The sequence below is a fragment of the Typopeltis vanoorti genome, chromosome 10 (assembly GCF_054136105.1).
Source record: "Typopeltis vanoorti isolate ZY-2024b chromosome 10, IOZ_Tvanoo_1.0, whole genome shotgun sequence".
NCBI classification, from domain to species: domain Eukaryota; kingdom Metazoa; phylum Arthropoda; class Arachnida; order Uropygi; family Thelyphonidae; genus Typopeltis; species Typopeltis vanoorti.
In genome coordinates this window covers 62,236,451-62,256,305 of record NC_143558.1, presented here as the reverse complement: position 1 = coordinate 62,256,305, position 19,855 = coordinate 62,236,451, and the positions used below count along the sequence as shown (strand labels likewise).

The 19,855-nt window shown below is 35.7% G+C and overlaps 1 protein-coding gene across 1 annotated transcript in view; it reads left to right on the top strand.

The window, feature by feature from the left end:
• The window catches only part of LOC150102459 (protein arginine methyltransferase NDUFAF7, mitochondrial-like), a 149,752-nt gene that overhangs the window by 76,938 nt on the left and 52,959 nt on the right, over positions 1–19,855 (top strand). Inside the window, exon 7 of the mRNA XM_090399592.1 lies at positions 17,594–17,737. Coding sequence (XP_090255718.1) covers positions 17,594–17,737 — 144 coding nt within the window. The remainder of the gene's footprint in view (positions 1–17,593; positions 17,738–19,855) is intronic.

The following is a 19,855-nucleotide window of genomic DNA, read 5'->3' as shown; positions in this document are numbered from 1 at the left end:
TAATACGTGTCGCCAAATTTACGACCATATGTATCTCTGGGATATATTATATTTTTCTTTTGAACAGGCCCCATTTCAATTAAAACAACTCGTAATTTTTCATCAATATTTCCCCATTCACCTGGATCTTCTAAATTTACAGAGACTAACAATATGTTAGTTTTGTGGTCAACTACAACTAAATCTTCTAACTGTTTTTCACTTAAATCATGCGTCTTGTTATCTTGTTCACTAGTTGCAATAGTACTTTCATGCGAACTGGATGATGCGCACGGTTCGTGAACTCTGATTTCTGATGTATCGAGTTATATTCTGTTGTGTTGCCTGCATGCTCTGCATGCAAAGAATGCCAAACCTGCAGTTCTGTTTCCCCCCCCCCCTCTGACTCCTCTCTTTCTGGTGGATTCATTTACTGTCTTTATTGCTCTCCATATACTGACAATCACTTTCACATCTTTCTTTATTTAACTATAAAGCTATTCTGGTGGACTCTGGTGAATAAAATCAACAAACTGTTCTGGTTGATTTTATTCACTCAGTTACCCAAACTGTAAGGTCAACTTTTTTGACTTGCTGTTCACAGCTCAAACTGGCTATCCTTTTCCACTTCCACTGACCAGGCTAGAAGAAATACCAAGGTATTTGTTGTTAGCAGTGAATAAACACAGATTTTCACTTATCCACCAAAATAACAAATAATCCTTTTATTTTCTAATATCCTTAACCCTTTCTAATTAGTACTCCTTTGAATCTTTTCAAAGTTTGACACTATAATGGTGCTAAGTGGAATGATTTCTGTGATTTTTTTTTTTGTTCCCTTCCTTGCCATAGTCTGCCTACTATTTCTGCTCTCCCAATCAAAATACCTACTCTGAATTTCTAAAATAATTGCTTGAATGAAGGACTTTGTTTCCCTATCCCCACCCATTTCACTCAAAATCTTTCCACTCTCTAAACTTAATTTTCCCATCAAGTTGTGCCAAAGCAGTACAACCAAAAAAAAAAAAAAAAAATTCAACATATTAGAAATGACTCATGATGAGAACTTGCTTCACATTTAGCCCACGTCAGCTCTAAGAAAACTATCAACAAATTGAAATTTAACTTTGAAAGGGCCAAGTTAGAAAACTTGCTTCCTGCTCAAGCTGTTCCTTGTCTTTCACTAAAGCCATTAAATGCTACTTCTGCTCTTTTACCATAATTCCTATCATCTAAATGTTCTTATCCCTGTACAGATCAATAAGTCTTCTGGTCCTGATGGTTTCCTCCTGATTGTACTGAAAACTTGTTCTTTAGAATTAACACATCTACTGTATCTTCTTTGCAATCTGTCATATTCATCTGGTATCTGTCTATGGAATTGGAAGTAAGTCAGTATTCAGCACAATTTTGAAAAAATAAAATATAATAAAAAATAAAAAGGTAAAAGTTAGCCATCACTTTCATTATCTCTTAATTAATGGAGACAGTCATCAATAGTTCACTTCTCCCATGTGGTTACCAGTTAATAAGTATGGATACTTCTTAATCCACAGTGGTTCCTCTTATCAACCTTACCTATCTTTGGACAGTCTTTAGAAAAGACTGTCTTTGAATGGATTTAGGCTCAGTGTTGTTTTGTTCTAGTCTCATTCCATTATTTCACTATTCTACATTCCATCCTTTGTAACTGTATATGCCAGTTTGCTATCTGGTTCTTTGCTATGGATCATGATAGATGGAATTCCTCTCTTCATATTTTTCCACTAGTGCATAGGACTTTCTACTTCCACACATGCTTTCCTTCTTGTACATAAATGACTTTATTTTCACTCAATTCCTAGCCATAGTTTTGCTCATAATTGTATATGCCATTCCTTTTCATCATTTGACAAACCTTATAAGGATTATTTTTTCATTTGATTAGAAAGTAAATTAAACTTGCCAAGAATTTATATTCTTGTTTAATCCTTTATTCAAGTATAAGCAAACAGTTTGCACGTGGAGTATCCATGACTAGGCTACTTATAGAGACTGATGACTTCACATCAGTAGCCTTAATATCCTATAATGAAAGCACGCTTCCTTTCAGAAGTGTATATTGCTATGCATTACAGGAATGTCACTACACAGACCAGTTTCAACCTTTATTGAAGTCTCATCAGTGGCCACTAATGGGACCTCAAAGGTTATGCTGGCATTTCTTGCAGAGACATTTCGGAACTCAGTAGCAAGTGTTTTAACTGAGAACAGCTGATTTTTTTCACATTGCATGCTTCAGCAGTCGTGCTGTTTAATTTTTGTGTCCTACCAGATTGCAATTGTGCAGTTGTTGCTCCTAGGCATTTATACTTCACAATAACATCACTTACAGTTAATTGAGGCAGCAAAGCAGAAATAAGAGAGTTGTTGAAGAGATGGCATGCTATGATAGTGTCACATTGAAAGTCATTACTGAACTTTCAGTACAGCCTATTTTACTATTAACATCGATCTATGAATATTACAAGACTCTGTGCTCCCTTTTATACCTGTATGAATCGTGGTTGTGATGTCCAAAAAGAAACCAAACTTTTCGAAAATAGAATAAACTAGTGGTGCCACCTGTTGTATCTTTTTGTTGTCAAAAGCAGCACCCTTCATTAGTGTTGTATCAACTGTTTATGACATTTGTTTCATTAGAAGCTGGGTTATAATCAAGAGTGACAGTGTGTTTTGACGAATGGCCGGAAAATGAGTTTCAAACAGAGTGCTGCGATTGACTTTTTCTGTTAAACTTGGTAAAAGTTTTACCAAAACGCTTCAAAAAGCATACAGTCATGAATGCTTATTCCCATACTCAAGTTTATGAGTGGTTTAAGCGATTTCAAAGTGGTCGTGATACGCTTGACGACGACAAAAAGCTGGCCATCCAAAAACTGGACTGAGTGAAGTTAACATCCAAAAAGTGCACGATTTCATTAAAAAAAAACCTGAAATCTAAGCAAGATTGATTGAAGATGAATTGGGGATTACAAAATCAACTGCACAACATTTTGACCGAGAGTTTCAAATCTGGCACCTGCCCTCCAGGGCCCCAGCTATCTGCCTGTGGTCAAATTGACTTCCGTCGCCATGTTTCCCCATTATTTGCAAATGTTTACAGATTATGTATAGAGGATAGGTGTGCCCATTTATGGTAGCCACACATGACGTTGATATCACATGGTATTTTGTTATCATGCCAAATATATAAATTGGGGTGTTTTCTAATGCAAAGCTAACTTGCTGTAGACTTGTAGAGAACACAGGAATAGTCTGTTATAGTGGATGATGTGCCATAGTGAATAGAACTGAAGGCAAGTTAGCTGATCTCATATAGAAGTGGCAGGGTTTTCCTCCTGGGAATGCAGGTTTTTCATCCTGCAAAACAGACAGCCATAAATGCAAAATAACTTAAGTAAGCCATAATGAACAGAATAACATTTTGCTTATTGAACTTTGTTCATGGATTTTGATATAGTGAGTTCACTGCTGTTTGTTAGTATAATCTTTTTTAAAATTTTAATTTTATTCATGAGCTATAATAATAATAAAATGCTTGTTTATTTACTCAAATATGAAAATGCATATTTTAACTATTTTATATAAATATGCATTATTAACCCAAGGTAAAAAAACTTTCTGGGTAGTGACCCTTCCCATTACGCATTGAATTATAAATCCTGAAAGGGGTATGATATGCCTCTATATACAAGTAGCTCAGACGTGAAAATATATTTCATGTTCAAAACTTTGTTTTGCTTACTTGGGAAAAGGATTAAAACACAAACATAAAATTTTCTGCTATCTTTAGCGTATAATAAACCCAAGGTAAAAAAAACTTTCTACACATATATGTATGTAGAAAGGGGTGCTTAAGGGTCAAAGCTATATAACTGAGGGGAGACCTCTACATAGCCTTTAAAGGAATGCAGAGAAGCGACCAGGGCTTCTGACCTAATGTCCACTCCTCACCTTCTCGTGGTGCACCCTGTTGGTTATCTACCTGGATACTGAACGAACGAGGATGGGCTGGCAATTTGGGATTTAGCCGACCAAATTGTATTCTTATTGGCTTAAACCAATATAACAAAATGATGGTACAACATGACAAAATTCCATGCCTGCTGGGGTGTCGCCTGGTTAAACAAGGCCCCAGGGAACCAGGGCGAACAGCGAAAAGTCAGCTACTGGAACAAATCTGAAAGCACACCCCAACTCAACATCACCAGAGTTAAAGATCGGTACTATCAACATAAGAGGCCTGAATGACAAAGAAATGGAGCTAGCTGAGGAATTAGATAAGTACCAGATCAACATAATAGAGGTGACTGAAAGAAAAAAGACAAAAACTGCTGAGATCTTTCTGAGCAATAAATACAAAATGTTATATTCAGGCAATGACAATCAAGGAAAAGAAGTAGCCATAATATTCAACACAAAATACGAGGTTCATCTTCTTGAATGGCAGGGAGTGTCATGTAGTGATTTGCTCAAATATCAGAATGGGGACAATAAGACTTATTTGTGCCTATGGTCCCACAGAAGGCTCTACTAAGGTAGAAGTGGAGGAATTTTTTGAGGCTCTAGAGCATAGGTTCCAAACTTTTTCGGGCCACCACCCACTTTGCAAGACATAAATTTTGTGACGCCCCCTATTATACACACATATATACATGCTCTATTTTCTCATTGACATAGAAAATTGACATCTATTTTTATCTGACATGGTAAATTTTCAAATGATTAAATAATTGATATAGAAAATTGATAAAAAAAAAAAAATTGATCATGTAAGACGGGCATAAGATGAATTAAAATGCAATATTTAAATTTTAAATGATTATCTAATCACAAAATCATGAAAATAATTAATTTTTAAATATATATATTATATATTATATTATTAATTTCTTCTATAAAGAGCCACAAGACTGCCTGAATGCCCCCAAATGCTTCTGATCCCACTATATAGTCCCCCCCCCCCCCAGAAGGCTTCAGCACCCACTTTGAGAACCAATGCTCTAGAGAAGGCTACTGACACAATGAAAAAGGAAAAGTTGGTCCTTGTTGGGGATCTAAATAGCAAAGTAGGAAGTGATTGTCAGATATACAAAAATGTTTTGGAAAAATTTGGAGTAAAGAGCTAAGCTAATAATAATGGCAAATACCAGTTGGATTTCTGCTCAGGACATAGATTGGTTATTACTAACACCATGATTCAACATAAAAATGTGCACAAATTCACATGGAGAGAAGAGGCAAGGAATAAGAAAAGTCTCATTGACTATGTCATTGTTGATAGTGATGTTTTCTCCCTGGTGCAGGACACCAGAGTGTACAGAGGATTTGAAATTGGAAGTGATCACTATTTAGTCTTGAGCAGGATAAAATGGAATTTCATATTGAAAAGAATGACATGTAAGAAAGTTTTAAAGTGAATGAAGGTTGAGCAGCTCTCAGATGTGAACTGTAGACTAAAATACACAAAGATTATTGAAGAAAAAATGAAAGAGTTTGAGAACAGGAACCAAACCTTGGAGATTCAGTGGCAAACCTTGAAGTAAACTCTGATTGATTCAGCCAAAGACACATGTGGTGAGGTTGTCTGCAAGGATAGAAAAATTAGAACTCCATGTGGACACAAGAAGTTAAAGAGGCAGTGAAGGAAAAGAAGAAAGCATATAAAAGTTACTGGCAAATAAGTTAGCATGTGCTCTTAGAGAATACAGAGACAAATGTAAAAAAGCTAAATACTGTGTAAAATTAGCTAAACAAAAGTCATGGGAGAACTTTGGCAAGAACATATAAAATAAATATCAAGAAGGTGGTAAGATATTATGGTGGTTGTTGAAGAAGCTTAGAAATGGAGGAAAGAGTGCTGTAAAAGGAGTTAGAGATGATAAAGGTGACTAGAAAATGGGAGAAAAAAATATCCTTGAAGTATGGAGTAATTACTTTGAAAAATTGCTAAATGAAACAAGCAGTGATAGCACAGTGGTAAAAAAAACATTCAACAGGCATACAGTCAGGAATACATATCAATACTTGAAGTAGAAAAAGCCATCAAAGGCTTGAAATGTGGAAAGGTAGCAGGAGTAGATGATATTCGACCAGATATGCTGAAGTATGGTGGTATAAGTCTTACAGTGGCTACACTGCATAGTTCAGAAGGCCTGGACAGAGGGATGAATTCCTGATGATTGGAGTAGAGCTCTAATAGTATCCATATATAAAAAGGGAATTAAAACTGAATGTGAGAATTACAGAGGTATTTCCCTACTGACTGTTCCAGGCAAGATTTATGTCAGTATACTTGAGAAACGGTAGAGAAGAATTGTGGAAGAAAATCTTGGCAAAGAACAACCTGGATTCAGGCTAAATAGAGGCTCAGAATCAGATCTTCACTTTATTTCAAATAGTTGAGAAAGCATGGGAATATAACAAAGATCTGTATTTAAGTTTTTCGATCTGGAAAAGGCATACGATCTGGAAGAACAACCTGGATTCAGGCTAAATAGAGGCTGTCAGGATCAGATCTTCACTTTATGACAATTAGTTGAGAAAGCATGGGAATATAACAAAGATCTGTATTTAAGTTTTGTCGATCTGGAAAAGGCATACGACAAGGTGCCAAGAGAGATATTGTTCGATACACTACAGTTATATGGTGTCAATGGGGCATTATATCAAACAATACCTAGTCTTTATTTGAGTTGTAAGTTAGCAGGTAGAATTGAAGGAAGTACAAGAAGGTGGTTTAATGTTAAATCTGGTGTGAGACAAGGATGTACATTATCCTCTCTGTTATTCATTATCTATATGGATCACGTTATGAAGGAAAGCGGTATTAAACATGATATCAAAATTGGAGATGTTAATCTCATAAAGTCTGCAAGTTTCTCTGACTAAGTTGAATAATTGTTGTAATAGATATGGTATGAAGGTCAGCAATAAAAAGACAAAGACAATGAAAATAGGCAGAATCATTGAAAATGTCAACTGTGTTGTGAATGGAGAACCTGTGGAACAAGTAAAACATTTCAGATACCTGGGTACGATTTTTAGTGAAGATGGTAAATTAAATATGGAAATAGGCAACAGAATCAACAAAGCTGGTATGGTAGGAAGTCAATTGAATAAATTCATATGGAATAAGAGAGAAATTAGTCTGAACACTAAATTAGCTGTATACAAGACAGTGTTCAAACCAGTTCTAACTTATGGATCTTAGAGCTGGGTCAGAAGTAAAACACTTGACCAAAGACTAGAGACTGCAGATATGGGAGTCCTGAGAAAGATTAGAGGCATGAACAGCTGGCATCAATGGCAATATCATATTAAAAATGAGGATATTAGGAAAGAACTTGACATTGTCAGCATCCAGGAATGCGTTAGCAGAGCTAATCTCAGGTGGTATGGTCACTTGAACAGAATGGGCGAGGAAAGATTAGCAAAACAAGTGTTCTCTGCCAGGTTGGCAGGAAAATGACCCAGAGGAAGACCAAGATATAGGTGGATTGATATGGTACAAAGTGCCTTAGATGATAGAAATATAAGATCTGGTAATGATGTTGGAGTCTTGACAAGTAACAGCCTGATTTGGAGTAAAATTGTAGATAGCAAGTTAGTAATGAGGTAAATTTTTCATGAAGTACTCTCATATCCTGTACACCCCTTGAGGGTACATGTCAGAAATTTGATGATGATGATGGTTATATAAACACACACACACACGCACACACTCTGTCCAAAAAGAAATCAAACCTTTCCAAAATAGATGAAACTAGTAGCACCACCTGTTGTATCTTTTTGTTGTCAAAAGCAGCAACCTTCATTAGTATTGTGTCAACTGTTTATGACATTTGTTTCATTAGAAGCTGAGTTATAGTGACAGTGTGTTTTAACGAATGGTCGGAAAATGAGTTTCTGACAGACAGCTGCGATTGACTTTTGTGTTAAGCATTGTGGTAAAAGTTTTACTGAAATGCATCAAATGCTTCAAAAAGCATACAGTGATGAATGCTTATCCCATACTCAAGTTTATGAATGGTTTAAGCGATTTCAAAGTGGTTGTGAGATGTTTAAGGACAATGAAAAATCGTGCTGTCCAAAAACTGGACTGAGCAAAGTTAACATCCAAAAAGTGCATGATTTCATCAAAGAAAACCTGAAATCGTCTGTGAGATTGATTGATGATGAATTAAGGATTCCAAAATCAACTGTGCACAACATTTTGACCGAGAGTTTGGGCCTTCATAAATTTAATTCACGATTTGTTCCCCATAAAATGAACGATGACCAAAAAATGTATGAAATTTAACACTGCAAGGACTTCATTAAAAATGCTCGTAAGTGATGAAACGTGGTGAGTATGAGTTTGAGTATGAGCCTAAAACAGAGTGCTGAGTGGAGACCACCACAAGAGCAGCATTGAAAAAAAGTCGCTTTGAGAAGTCAAAAGTAAAGACGATGCTGATTTGCTTCTACGATTTCAAGGGCATTATCCACAAAGAATTCATTCCACCTGGCCAAACAGTCAATGGTGAGTTTTATCTCGGAGTCTTGAAGCTATTGATAGCAAGAATTTCTTGTTTAGGCATGAATATCGTGACGACCAACCGTTCATCAAAACAAACTGTCACTCTTGGCACTATAACTTGGTGTCTCATGAAACAAATGTCATAAACAGTTGACACAACATTAATGAAGATTGTCCCTTTTGGCAACAAAAAGATATAACAGGTGGCTCCACTAGTTTCTTCTATTTTCAAAAAGTTCAGTTTCTTTTTGGACAGAGGGTGTATATATATATATATTCTTCTTCTTCTTCGGTCTCCTCATGTCTGAGAACTCGTGACTTTGTTAACAATGTTCCTCCATCTTCTTCTTTCTGTTGTGTTAGCTGAAAGTTACTCCAGTGAAATACCCAATATTTTGAGGATTTGATCCAGCCATCTTGACCATGGATATCCCCTTTTTCTCTTTCCCTTTACCTTGCCCTGCATTATCATTCTTCCTTCACGATATGTGGCCGAAGTATTGAAGTATTCTTTTATCGACAATAACTCTTATCCATTTTTTGATGTTCAGTTCTGATGAATTAATGCTAGCACTAGTGCTTTTTTCCCTCTGCATCCTTCTCCAACACCATGTCTCAAAGGAGTTGAGTCTTTCTTTATCCATTTCGTTTAGTGTCCATGACTTTGAACCATAGAGAACAATTGAAAATACAAGGCTATTGACCAGCATGGTTTTGGTGGTCAGGGAGATCTTTCTGTCTTTCCAGATCTTCTCTAGTTGTCATTGCCTCTCTCTCTCTCTCTTCTCATAGCAATTGTTCTTTTAATTTCAGATCTGCAGCCTTCTTTATTTTTTATTAGTGCTCCAAGATATACAAACTGTTCAACTTTTTCTAGATCAATTTTGCATTGAGAGTTCTCTTCTTTTCTTATCATCATATATTTGGTCTTAGCACTGTTGATTTTTAGCCCACATTTTATTCCCTCCCATTCAACTCTCATTATGAGTGATTTTAGTTCTTCCATGCTAGTGGAAGAACTAAAATTATCTTTCTTCTCCCAGTTGAAATTCCATCCTTCCAACCATTCTAGAGCTCTTCTCATTATATGCTCTCCATAGATATTAATTAGATCAGGGAAAAAGATGCGGCCTTGTCTCGCTCCTTTTTCTACTCCGAAACATTCTGATGTATTTTTGTCGATTTTTGCTGCTACTATGTTCTTGTAAAGTTGTTTTATTATGTGCTCCAAGTGTTCTGGAATTCTCATTTTTCTTAAGATTTTCCATAGAGTATACTAGCTACAAAATCCTTTGTATAATCTACAAAGCACAGATATAGGAATGTTGAACTATATAGGAATGTTGAACTATATAGGAATGTTGAACTCGTGTTTTTTCTATTAGATGTCTCAAATTTGCAATTTGGTCTCTGGTTGCTCTACCAGCTCTGAAACCTACCTGTTCATTTGGAATTTGATGTTCAATAAAATGTTTCATTCTTTCCTTAATTATTTTTTACTAAATAATTTAAGAAAATTACAACGTCAACTGGGATATACTAAAATAAATTTTAATATACTTCAATATTTTGGCAACGTCACATTGCCATTTTCAAGAAACTTAAGAACAAGACACGTGCACAACAAAATAGTGAGGAAGAAGCAGGATGCTATTATTTCTCCTAAAGTCCTGATGGTGCCCCCCCTAGCAGGCAATGTTGGTATTCTTGAGCGATTGGGCTGAAGGTCTTCTGATGTAGGTTTCCCAAATTTGAGCCTGTGTGCACGTGTCTTGTTCTTAAGTTTCTTGAAAATGGCAACGTGACGTTGCCGAAATATTGAAGTATGTTAACATTTATTTTAGTATATCCCAGTTGATGTTGTAATTTCCTTAAATTATTTAGTAAAAAAATGCATAACCAATGTCTAAGCTTTTCCATGAGAATTTCCTTAATTATATATATAGCAACATTTTACTTGTGTTTACTTTTTACTACACAAAAAAGGGAACACCAGTTCTATAGTTGTTGCATTCACTGGTGCTCCCCTTTTTGATGTATTAATAGCCTATATTATGGCATTAATATAGATCTGGCCCAATCTTTAGGCCATTTAGCTGTTTCCCAAATTGTGTTGCATTATGTAAAATGTCAATTCCATTATATCCTAGAATCATAAGAAGTTCAGTTGGTATTTGTTTTTTCATAACCTGGAGCTTTTCCAATCTTGAGTTTTTTTCAGTGCCAGCTCAATTTCTGCTTTTAAGATGTATGGATCTTTTTATATATGCTTTCCATTCGGTTCTTCAAATGAGAGAGAATTATCTTTATATAGATCAGCACAGTAATTTTTCCATCTGTTGAGGATATCATTAGTTTCTGTTAGAATTTGGTTATTGGCATCAGCTATATTTAAAGTTTTTGGTTTGAAGTTTCTATTTATGAGCTTAATCTTATTAAAAGAGGTCTTTTGCATGATTTTTGTTAGCATGTTCTTCTATTTCATCACACATATTACTTAAAAGTTTTCTTTGTTTTTTTTTTGCTGAGTTTCTTGATAAACTTAGCCTTGTTTGAGTAGTTCTGTCTGTTCAATCCTTTTGCCTTGAGTGCCCTTCTATTTTCAATTTCTGTTAATGTGCCATTAGATATCCATGGACTATTTTGTTCTTTTTCTTTTGGATAGTTTCCTTTGTTGTTTTCAAGATTACCTCTTTTGTTTTATTCCATAATTCTTCCGGCTTTCTTTCATTAGCAGAGTTTTTTAATTTTGAAAATCTTTGATGATATAATTACTGTTGATTCTGGCCACATCAAATCTGAGTGGATGCATTATTTTATTTGTTCTTAGATAGATTTTCAGGTCTGCAATGAGGAGTTAATGATCCGAGCTAAAGTGTTTTTTCATTTTTTTTTAATCATGGATTTCCAACATTGGTTGATTAAAATATAGTCAATTTAATTTCGTGTTCTGTCTTCAGGTGATTTCCTTGTATACATTCTATGATTGTGATGTTTATAGAAGGTAGGTATTGGTTATGGCCAGTCTTCTCTCCATGCAGAAGTGGAGAAATTCTATCGGAATTTCCCCTCTATGATTTTGACAACCAAGGCCAAAGGAGGCAAGAACATTTTTGTGACTATACTGATTTTCCAAGTTTTGCGTTGAAGGCACGTTTTATAATCAAAATATCTTTTTTTTGGATACTGCTTCAATGCAAACATTAAGTTGTTCATAAAAAGTTTCAATTGTTTCTGCATATATCTGAGAGTGACAAAAATAGGCTTACAGTTGATTCTTATTGAGATCATCCTATCATTAATGGGTTTGCATCCAAGTACTAATTTGTTCAAAGATCTGCTAACTATTATTGCAACCCCATTTCTACTTGATGAATCAGATCCAGCAAAATAAATGCAATTTTCAATTTGGGATTAGAAATGTCCTTTGTTCTTCCAGTGAGTTTCTGCAATTCCTAATATGTCCACTTTTTGCTGTATCATTTCTCTTTGTATGATGTCAAGTTTCTCTACCTTGTACATTCCATGTACCCGATATGAGTGATTTTTCTTAATGAGTGTCTATTGTTTAATCCCAAATTTTGATTGAAGGAATCATCAGTTTTGCCAATGTCATAGTCCCTCAGCTGATCTTCTATTCTAGGTTGCACATTCCTTTTTCCTCTGTGCCAAGAGGTACTACCTTGGTTGCCAAGCTGGTAGCTGCCCCCTTATATTTACATTCCATCGTTGTTGTCATGGGTTCAAGAGAACCCATGACAACCTTGCCATGGGTTCCCTTACCTTCTCTACCACAGTGCTACTGCCATTAAAGCTGCTTCAGCTATGCCAAGTAGTGGTCTGGACCAGAATTCTTATTGATGCTGCACATCTTTGGCCAGTAGTGATAAGTGCTGTTGTCCACCATCAGGTTTTGGATTGGAGTTTTTCTTCTCCTAGGCATCCTTCTTAGGCTGGCTCCTACCCATTTGAAGACCTGTCCAGCATGGGAGGCCCTACCAGTAACTAAGCTACCACTGGCTTAGCTCTATAGGTTATCAGAGCATGCTAGATCCCTACCACCACAACCTCGTCAAGGTGAGGATACCGTCAGGAGATATATGTACATAAATAGATAAAAAGGATAAATATTTTCAATTGCTTGTTAGGCTGAATGGTCTATCACGGCCAAGTAGCTTGGCTTTTTGGCAATCTAATTAATACTTTGATAGGATGGTTAATCCTATTTGCTTGGTGTATTATGGCTGTCTATTGTATGTGTTTGTTCTTCTGGCCAGTTTCCCTGTGCCTGTTTTGGGTATGAAAAGCCAAAGTTTCTGGGAGGAAAACTATTACCTCTCTGTGAGACTTGCTAAATTACCATCAAATGAAAAGTACTCATGAAGGTTCTTCAGATCTTGGATAAGATTAGAATTGATTGTTTCCAACCAAAGAGTATTGTCTAAACTGACTGAGCTAGTCGACTCAAAGAAATATTTATACATGAATATTATAGAATTATAGCAAATATCGACCTACCTGGATTAGTTGGGGTCAGGAGAGGGGGGAGGGAAGGAGTTAAGGGAATTATTGGTGAACAGCAGGGATCTGTTCCTCCTCTTCCTCAAGTAAAATTATCTAAAGGTTGCTTTGTTGTCATAATGATACAGCATATAGTTTGTGTTCTAATGAAGAATGTGTTAAAAAAAAAAATTTCTTTTCACATTCAGCAAAATATGTACGTTAAACATATTTTGTAGTTGTATAATGTAATGTATAATGAATAAAACATATTTGTATAATATACAACTGTAAATTAAAATTTAATTATACGATAACCTTGGAATATTTAACAAAAAATTTAAATGAATTTTTTTTTTTTTTTTTGAAATCCTCAAAAAGGAAACTGACACTTAAGCAGAACTAATTATCACATTTTAAAATGAAAAAAAAAAAAAAACCTAAAATTATAATAAGCATGTGGAAATTTTTTCCCTTTGGCAACCTATTCTGAAATGTCTCATATGAAATCACAGGTTTTTAATTTGAACAGTTGCTGCGCCTTCAGCGAGACATGTGAGAGGTGTTCCGTATAAGATAGTTGTATTGAATCAGGTTCTTGAGTCATTTTCATAGTTGCTTCTAATATTTATGGAGAGAGAAAGCCAGAGAACTTTCTTGCTATCTTAATGTTGTCATTAGTATACAATAAAAAATAAAATAAAATATAAAAAATTTGGTTGCTTGATGTGGCAAGCATAGATTCTTGACATTCTTCTGAAGGTGAGGAGGAGTGAGTCTTGTTTTTAAAGAAAAACTCGCCTTTCTCCTGTTTCATTTCTACATTTAATTAAGGATAAACACATATGGCTCAATATAAGAATAAATTCATAAGTGGACTGAGACCTTATGATGGACTTTGTCTATCCAATTAGGAAATGAGTTCTTCACACCAACTGTACCAATCTCGGCCTCTTAGGCTTACTAAGCTTTTATCACTTTTGTCTCCTCTCTTTCTAACTGAAGGTGAGCAGTTATAAAGTTAACTGATTGCCTAAATTTTCAGGCAATCAGTTATTTTTGATTTAATGGCACAGTTCACACATATTTAGTTCATTAATTATTTAGATTCATTAAAGTGACATCAATTTAAGCTGATATAACATATCAGAATTTAAATACTAATTCTGGATTTCCATTTTGCCTATCTTCTCATGTTAGGTTCAGTGGCATGTCACAGTCATGTAATTTGGATTCTTAGAAACCTTTGGTAGGTGGGGGTTCAATAATTCATTGCAGTGCATAATTTCATGTAAACTCAACAGTCTCAGTATACAAATAGACAAGTCATTAAGATACTTCACTCACAAATTTTATTTGCATATGCTTGGGTAAAGGATTAAAACAGAATATAATTTCTTGTTTTAATCCAAAAATCCAACATTAAACTTGCTGCTGCAACTAGCTCTGATCTGAAGTGTTTAATAATATGGTGATCCATTTTTCTATTTATACATAGGAAATATCTTCTGCATTAAATTAATCTTTTGTGTCTTTCTTGTGGGGGGAGGGGCATCTGGCTCACATGGATAAGACCTCAATAAAGGTCACACTGGTCTGACCACGTTGACTGGACATGAAGTCAACAGCCCTTCAATGTACAAGTGGACCAGTCATGAAGATACTCTGCATGCAAATGAAGTTTGCATGCGCTTGAGTAAAATATTAAAACAGGAATGTAATTTTTTGTCGATATTAATATACTTTGTTTCTCAACATAAAGGCACTACTATCATGGTCAACTACAGATGTGATCATCTGCAGTTGACCATGATAGTAGTGCCTTTTTGAGAGGGCCACATCTTTTCCACTTATGATATGAAAAATATCAGTTGTGTCTTTTCGAATGGTTCTTCAATTTTGGCTTCATATTGTAATTCTGAAGGAAAAGTATTGCATGTCTGAGCAAAGCATGATTTTGCCATCAGAGAGGGTTCAGTCTTGAATTTTTTTTTTGTGCTGATAAATAGATCTTCATTTTATATTACCTGCACTTACCTGAAATTCTAGTTTAATTTGATTAATGAACAGATAGGGGTGCTTAAGGGTCAAAGTTGTATAACTGAGAGGAGACCTCCACATAGCCTTTAAAGGAATGCGGAGAACTGACCAGGGCTTCTGACCTAATGTCCAATCCTCACCTTCTCGTGGTGCACCCTGTTGGGTATCTACTTGGTTACTGAACGAACGAGGATGGGCTGGCAATTTGGGATTTAGCCGTCCAAATTGTATTCTTATTGGTTAAACCAAAATAAAAAATGATGGTACAACATGACAAAATTTCATGCAGGCTGGGGCGTCGCCCAGTTAAACAAGGCCCCCGTTGTTTTCGCCAGGGAACCAGGGCGAACAGCGAAAAGTCAGCTACTGGAACAAATCTGAAAACAAACCCCAACTCAACATCACCAGAGTTAAAGATCGGTACTATCAATGTAAGAAGCCTGAATGGCAAAGAGATGGAGCTAGCTGAGGAATTAGATAAGTACCAGATCGACATAATAGGGGTGACTGAAACAAAACAGACCAAAACTGGTGAGATCTTTCTGAGCAATAAATACAAAATGTTATATTCAGGCAATAACAATCAAGGAAAAGAAGGAGGAGCCATAGTATTCAACACAAAATACGAGGCTAATCTTCTTGAATGGCTGTCAGTCTCAAGTAGAGTAATGTGGGCAAATATGAGAATGGGGAACTGGACAATGAGACTTATTTGTGACTATGGTCCCACAGAAGGTTCTACTAAGATAGAAGTGGAGGAATTTTTTGAGGCTTTAGAAAAAGCAACTGACACAATGAAAAATGAAAAGTTGGTCCTTGTTGGGGATCTAAATAGCAGAGTAGAAAATGATTGTAAGACATACAAAAATATTTTGGGAAAATTGGGAGAAAAGAGCAAAGCGAATAATAATGGCAAATATCTGTTGGATTTCTGCTCAGGACATGGACTGGTTATTACTAACACCATGTTCCAACACAAAAATGTGCACAAATTCACATGGAGAGAAGAGGCTAGGAATAAGAAAAGTCTCATCGACTATGTTATTGTTGATAGTGATGTTTTTCCCCCTGGTGCAGAACACCAGAGTGTACAGAGGATTTGAAATTGGAAGTGATCACTATTTAGGCTTGAGCAGGATAAAATTGAATTTCATATTGAAAAGAATAACATGTAAGAAAGTTTTAAAATGAATAAAAGTTGAGCAGCTCTCAGATGTGAACTGTAGACTAAAATACACAAAGATTATTGAAGAAAAAATGAAAGAGTTTGAGAACAGGAATCAAACCTTGGAGATTCAGTGGCAAACTCTGAAGGAAACATTGATTGATTCTGCCAGAGAGGCATGTGGTGAGGTTGTCTGGAAGGATAAAAAAATCAGAACTCCCTGGTGGACACAGGAAGTTAAAGAGGCAGTGAAGGAAAAGAAGAAAGCATATCAAAAGTTCCTGTCAAATAAGTCAGCTTGTGCTCTTAGAGAATGTAGAGACAAATGCAAGAATGCTAAACACTGTGTAAAACTAGTTAAACAAAAGTCATGGGAGGACTTTGGCAAGAATATAGAAAATAAATATCAAGAAGGTGGCAAAATATTCTGGAGGTTGTTGAAAAAGCTTAGGAATGGAGGAAAGAATGCTGTAAAAGGAGTTAGAGATGATAAAGGTGACATGAAAACGGGAGAAAAAGATATCCTTGAAGTATAGAGTAATTACTTTGAAAAACTGCTAAATGAAACAAGCAGTGATGAGAGCACAGTGGTAAAAAACACTGACCATGCATGCATGCAGGAATACATATCCATACTTGAAGTCGAAAAAGCCATCAAAGCTTGAAATGTGGAAAGGCAGCTGGAGTAGATGATATTCGACCAGAAATGCTGAAGTATGGTGGTATAAGAGTCTTACAGTGGCTGCACTGCATAGTTCAGAAAGCCTGGACAGAGGGATGAATTCCTGATGATTGGAGTAGAGCTCTCATAGTACCCATATATAAAAAGGGAAATAAAACTGAATGTGAGAATTACAGAGGTATTTCCCTACTGAGTGTTCCTGGCAAGATCTATGCAAGTATACTTGAGAAACGGTTGAGAAGAATTGTGGAAGAAAAGCTTGGTGAAGAACAAGCTGGATTCAGGCCAAATAGAGGCTGTCAGGATCAGATCTTCACTTTACGACAAATAGTCGAGAAAGCATGGGAATATAACAAAAACTGTATTTAAGTTTTGTCGATTTGGAAAAGGCATATGACAAGGTGCCAAGAGAGAAGCTATTCAATATGCTGCAGTTATATGGTGTCAATGGGGCATTGTATCAAGCAATACTTAGTCTTTATTGGAGTTGTAAATCAGCAGTTAGAATTGAAGGAAGTACAGGAAGATGGTTTAATGTGACTGTATGACATCAAACATACACTCTGCTTCTAATTAAACTGCTTGTGTTATTTCAACTTACTTCAGTTATAATTTTGTTTTAATATTTAATAATTTACTATATGAATTTTTATATGCTTTTTAGGCATCAGATACAAGAGATCATGTGGAAGTCAGTCCCGAAAGTGGTGTACTTGTTCAGGAGGTTGCATCAAGAATGGAACAGGAAGGAGGATTTTCACTTCTGATAGATTATGGTCATGATGGAACCAAGTCAGATACATTCAGGGTAAAAGTACAATTTTATTTCTTAGGCTTCCATCAATATCTTAAGTGATATGCAAACAATTTCACTGTAGCAAACTAATATAGTAAATTCACTTACTACAAAAAAAAAAAAAAAAAAACTAGTTGAAGTGCTATGCTAAAGAATATTCACTATATCGAACCTTTAACTATAGCAATCTATTCATTTGGTCCTTGATATACTATATTGAGAAATTGGCTGTAATTCTTTATACAAAATTATTCTTTGATAATTCTCTTCAGATCTAATTAATAATCATATAAAATATTCACTGTTGACTTCAGTTTTAAAATCACTAATCTGGGAATTGTAGATATTGAGATAAGGACTATTTGCATATATTAACCTTCTTAATGGATTTGTTTTTTTTTTTTTTATCCCTTAAAAGCAAATTATCTATATTTTATGAATCACTAGCAATCACTTACATTTAGAACTTTAAAATGTGTTTTGCTCTTTCAATGAGCAAAACTTGAGCTGATATCCCATCTAATCCCACAACTGTATTTACATTGAGATTCTGCAGTGTCCTAAGAACGTCCAGTTCATTCACCTCTGTTCCGCACCAACATGTTACAGCAGTAACTTCACTTGGATGAGGTTACTGCTCTAACTTCATCTAAGCAAACCCTTACCTACCACAAAGTGGTCACTCAGTATCATAATTATTTTATCTGCTTCTCTCACCTCGTCACCATTAGCACTCATTAAGGTCACCATAGTCATTCTTCATTTTAATTGCCACATAAAGAAAGAATTTGTGATTTCCTTTGGCTGCTCAGCAGATTCTTTTCATAATCTGATTTTTCCTTCCTTACCATGCTTGTCACCTTTCTTGACTGAGCCTTGTACTGTTCATCAGTTTGCTGGTCACCTTTCTCTTTATATATCCTCCACAGCATTTTTTTCTTCTGCAGCTCATGCTTAATGATATTGCTCATCCATCTAACTTCCACCTGATTAACTCTCCTTACCTTAGGTGTACAATTTAATATTTCTTCCTCTAGATGCCTCTTAACTATCTCTCATGACTACTAACATCTTTAACCTTCAGTGTTTTATGCCATGGCATAGATTTAAGCTCTTTCGTAAGCTTGTCATATTCACCTGCCTCGTAGTTCCACATATACCCCTTCCTGACAGAATATTCCTCATGTACATTCCCCCAAGTCAACATCGCATGGTCACATTCACCAATTGGAGGCAATGTGGAAAATAAATATCAGGAACGTGACAGTGTTTCAGACCTATTGAAAAAGTTTACAAATGGATGAAAAGTATTTTAAAGGGCATCAAAGATGATAAAGGTGACATGAAAACTGAAGATAAGGATGTTCTAGATGTCTGAAGACTATTAAACGAACCATGCAATGACAAAACCATACTAGAACATCTTCAAGAGGAATGCATATCAATACTTGAAGTAAAAAAAAAAGCTACCAAAAACTTGAAATGCAGAACGGCAGATGGAGTAGATGACATTTGACTGGTGAAGTACGGAAGCATAAAAGTTTTCTCATAAAATGATTTCCCCTTTCTTGCCATACTCATCACCTTTCTTGACTGAGCCTTGTACTGTTCATCAGTTTGCTGGTAACCAAAAGTGACCTTTTGTCTTTCTTGCACTCTTTGACCTTCTCTACAGATAATGCAATTTCCATTACTTCTGTCCTGGATATGTCAGAAAAATAGCCAGAACTTTGAAAAAATAGTCCTGCACTTCCTTCAAACCCTACTTGAAACTGGCCTTCCTTACCCATTCTCCTATTATTATTATTGTTATTATTTCGGGCTACTCCAGGGAGTCCTTAGACTCATCGAGGGAGGCCCTAAACATCATGTCCACACAACTATTCGACATTCTCACAGTATCTATTATACCTTGCCTTGAACTCGCTCACTGTCATAGCACCCACAACAGACTCTGGCAGCTTATTCCACTCATTTACCACTCTAAAAGTAAAGACCCCAGCTCTCTAACACCTCTGCTAACCACACTCTTGCCCAGCTTCCATAGGTGTCCCCCTAGTTCTCCCACCACCAGTCCTGATCTCAAAAATATCCTCTGAATTAATCCTATAGAATCCTTTTAGCAATTTA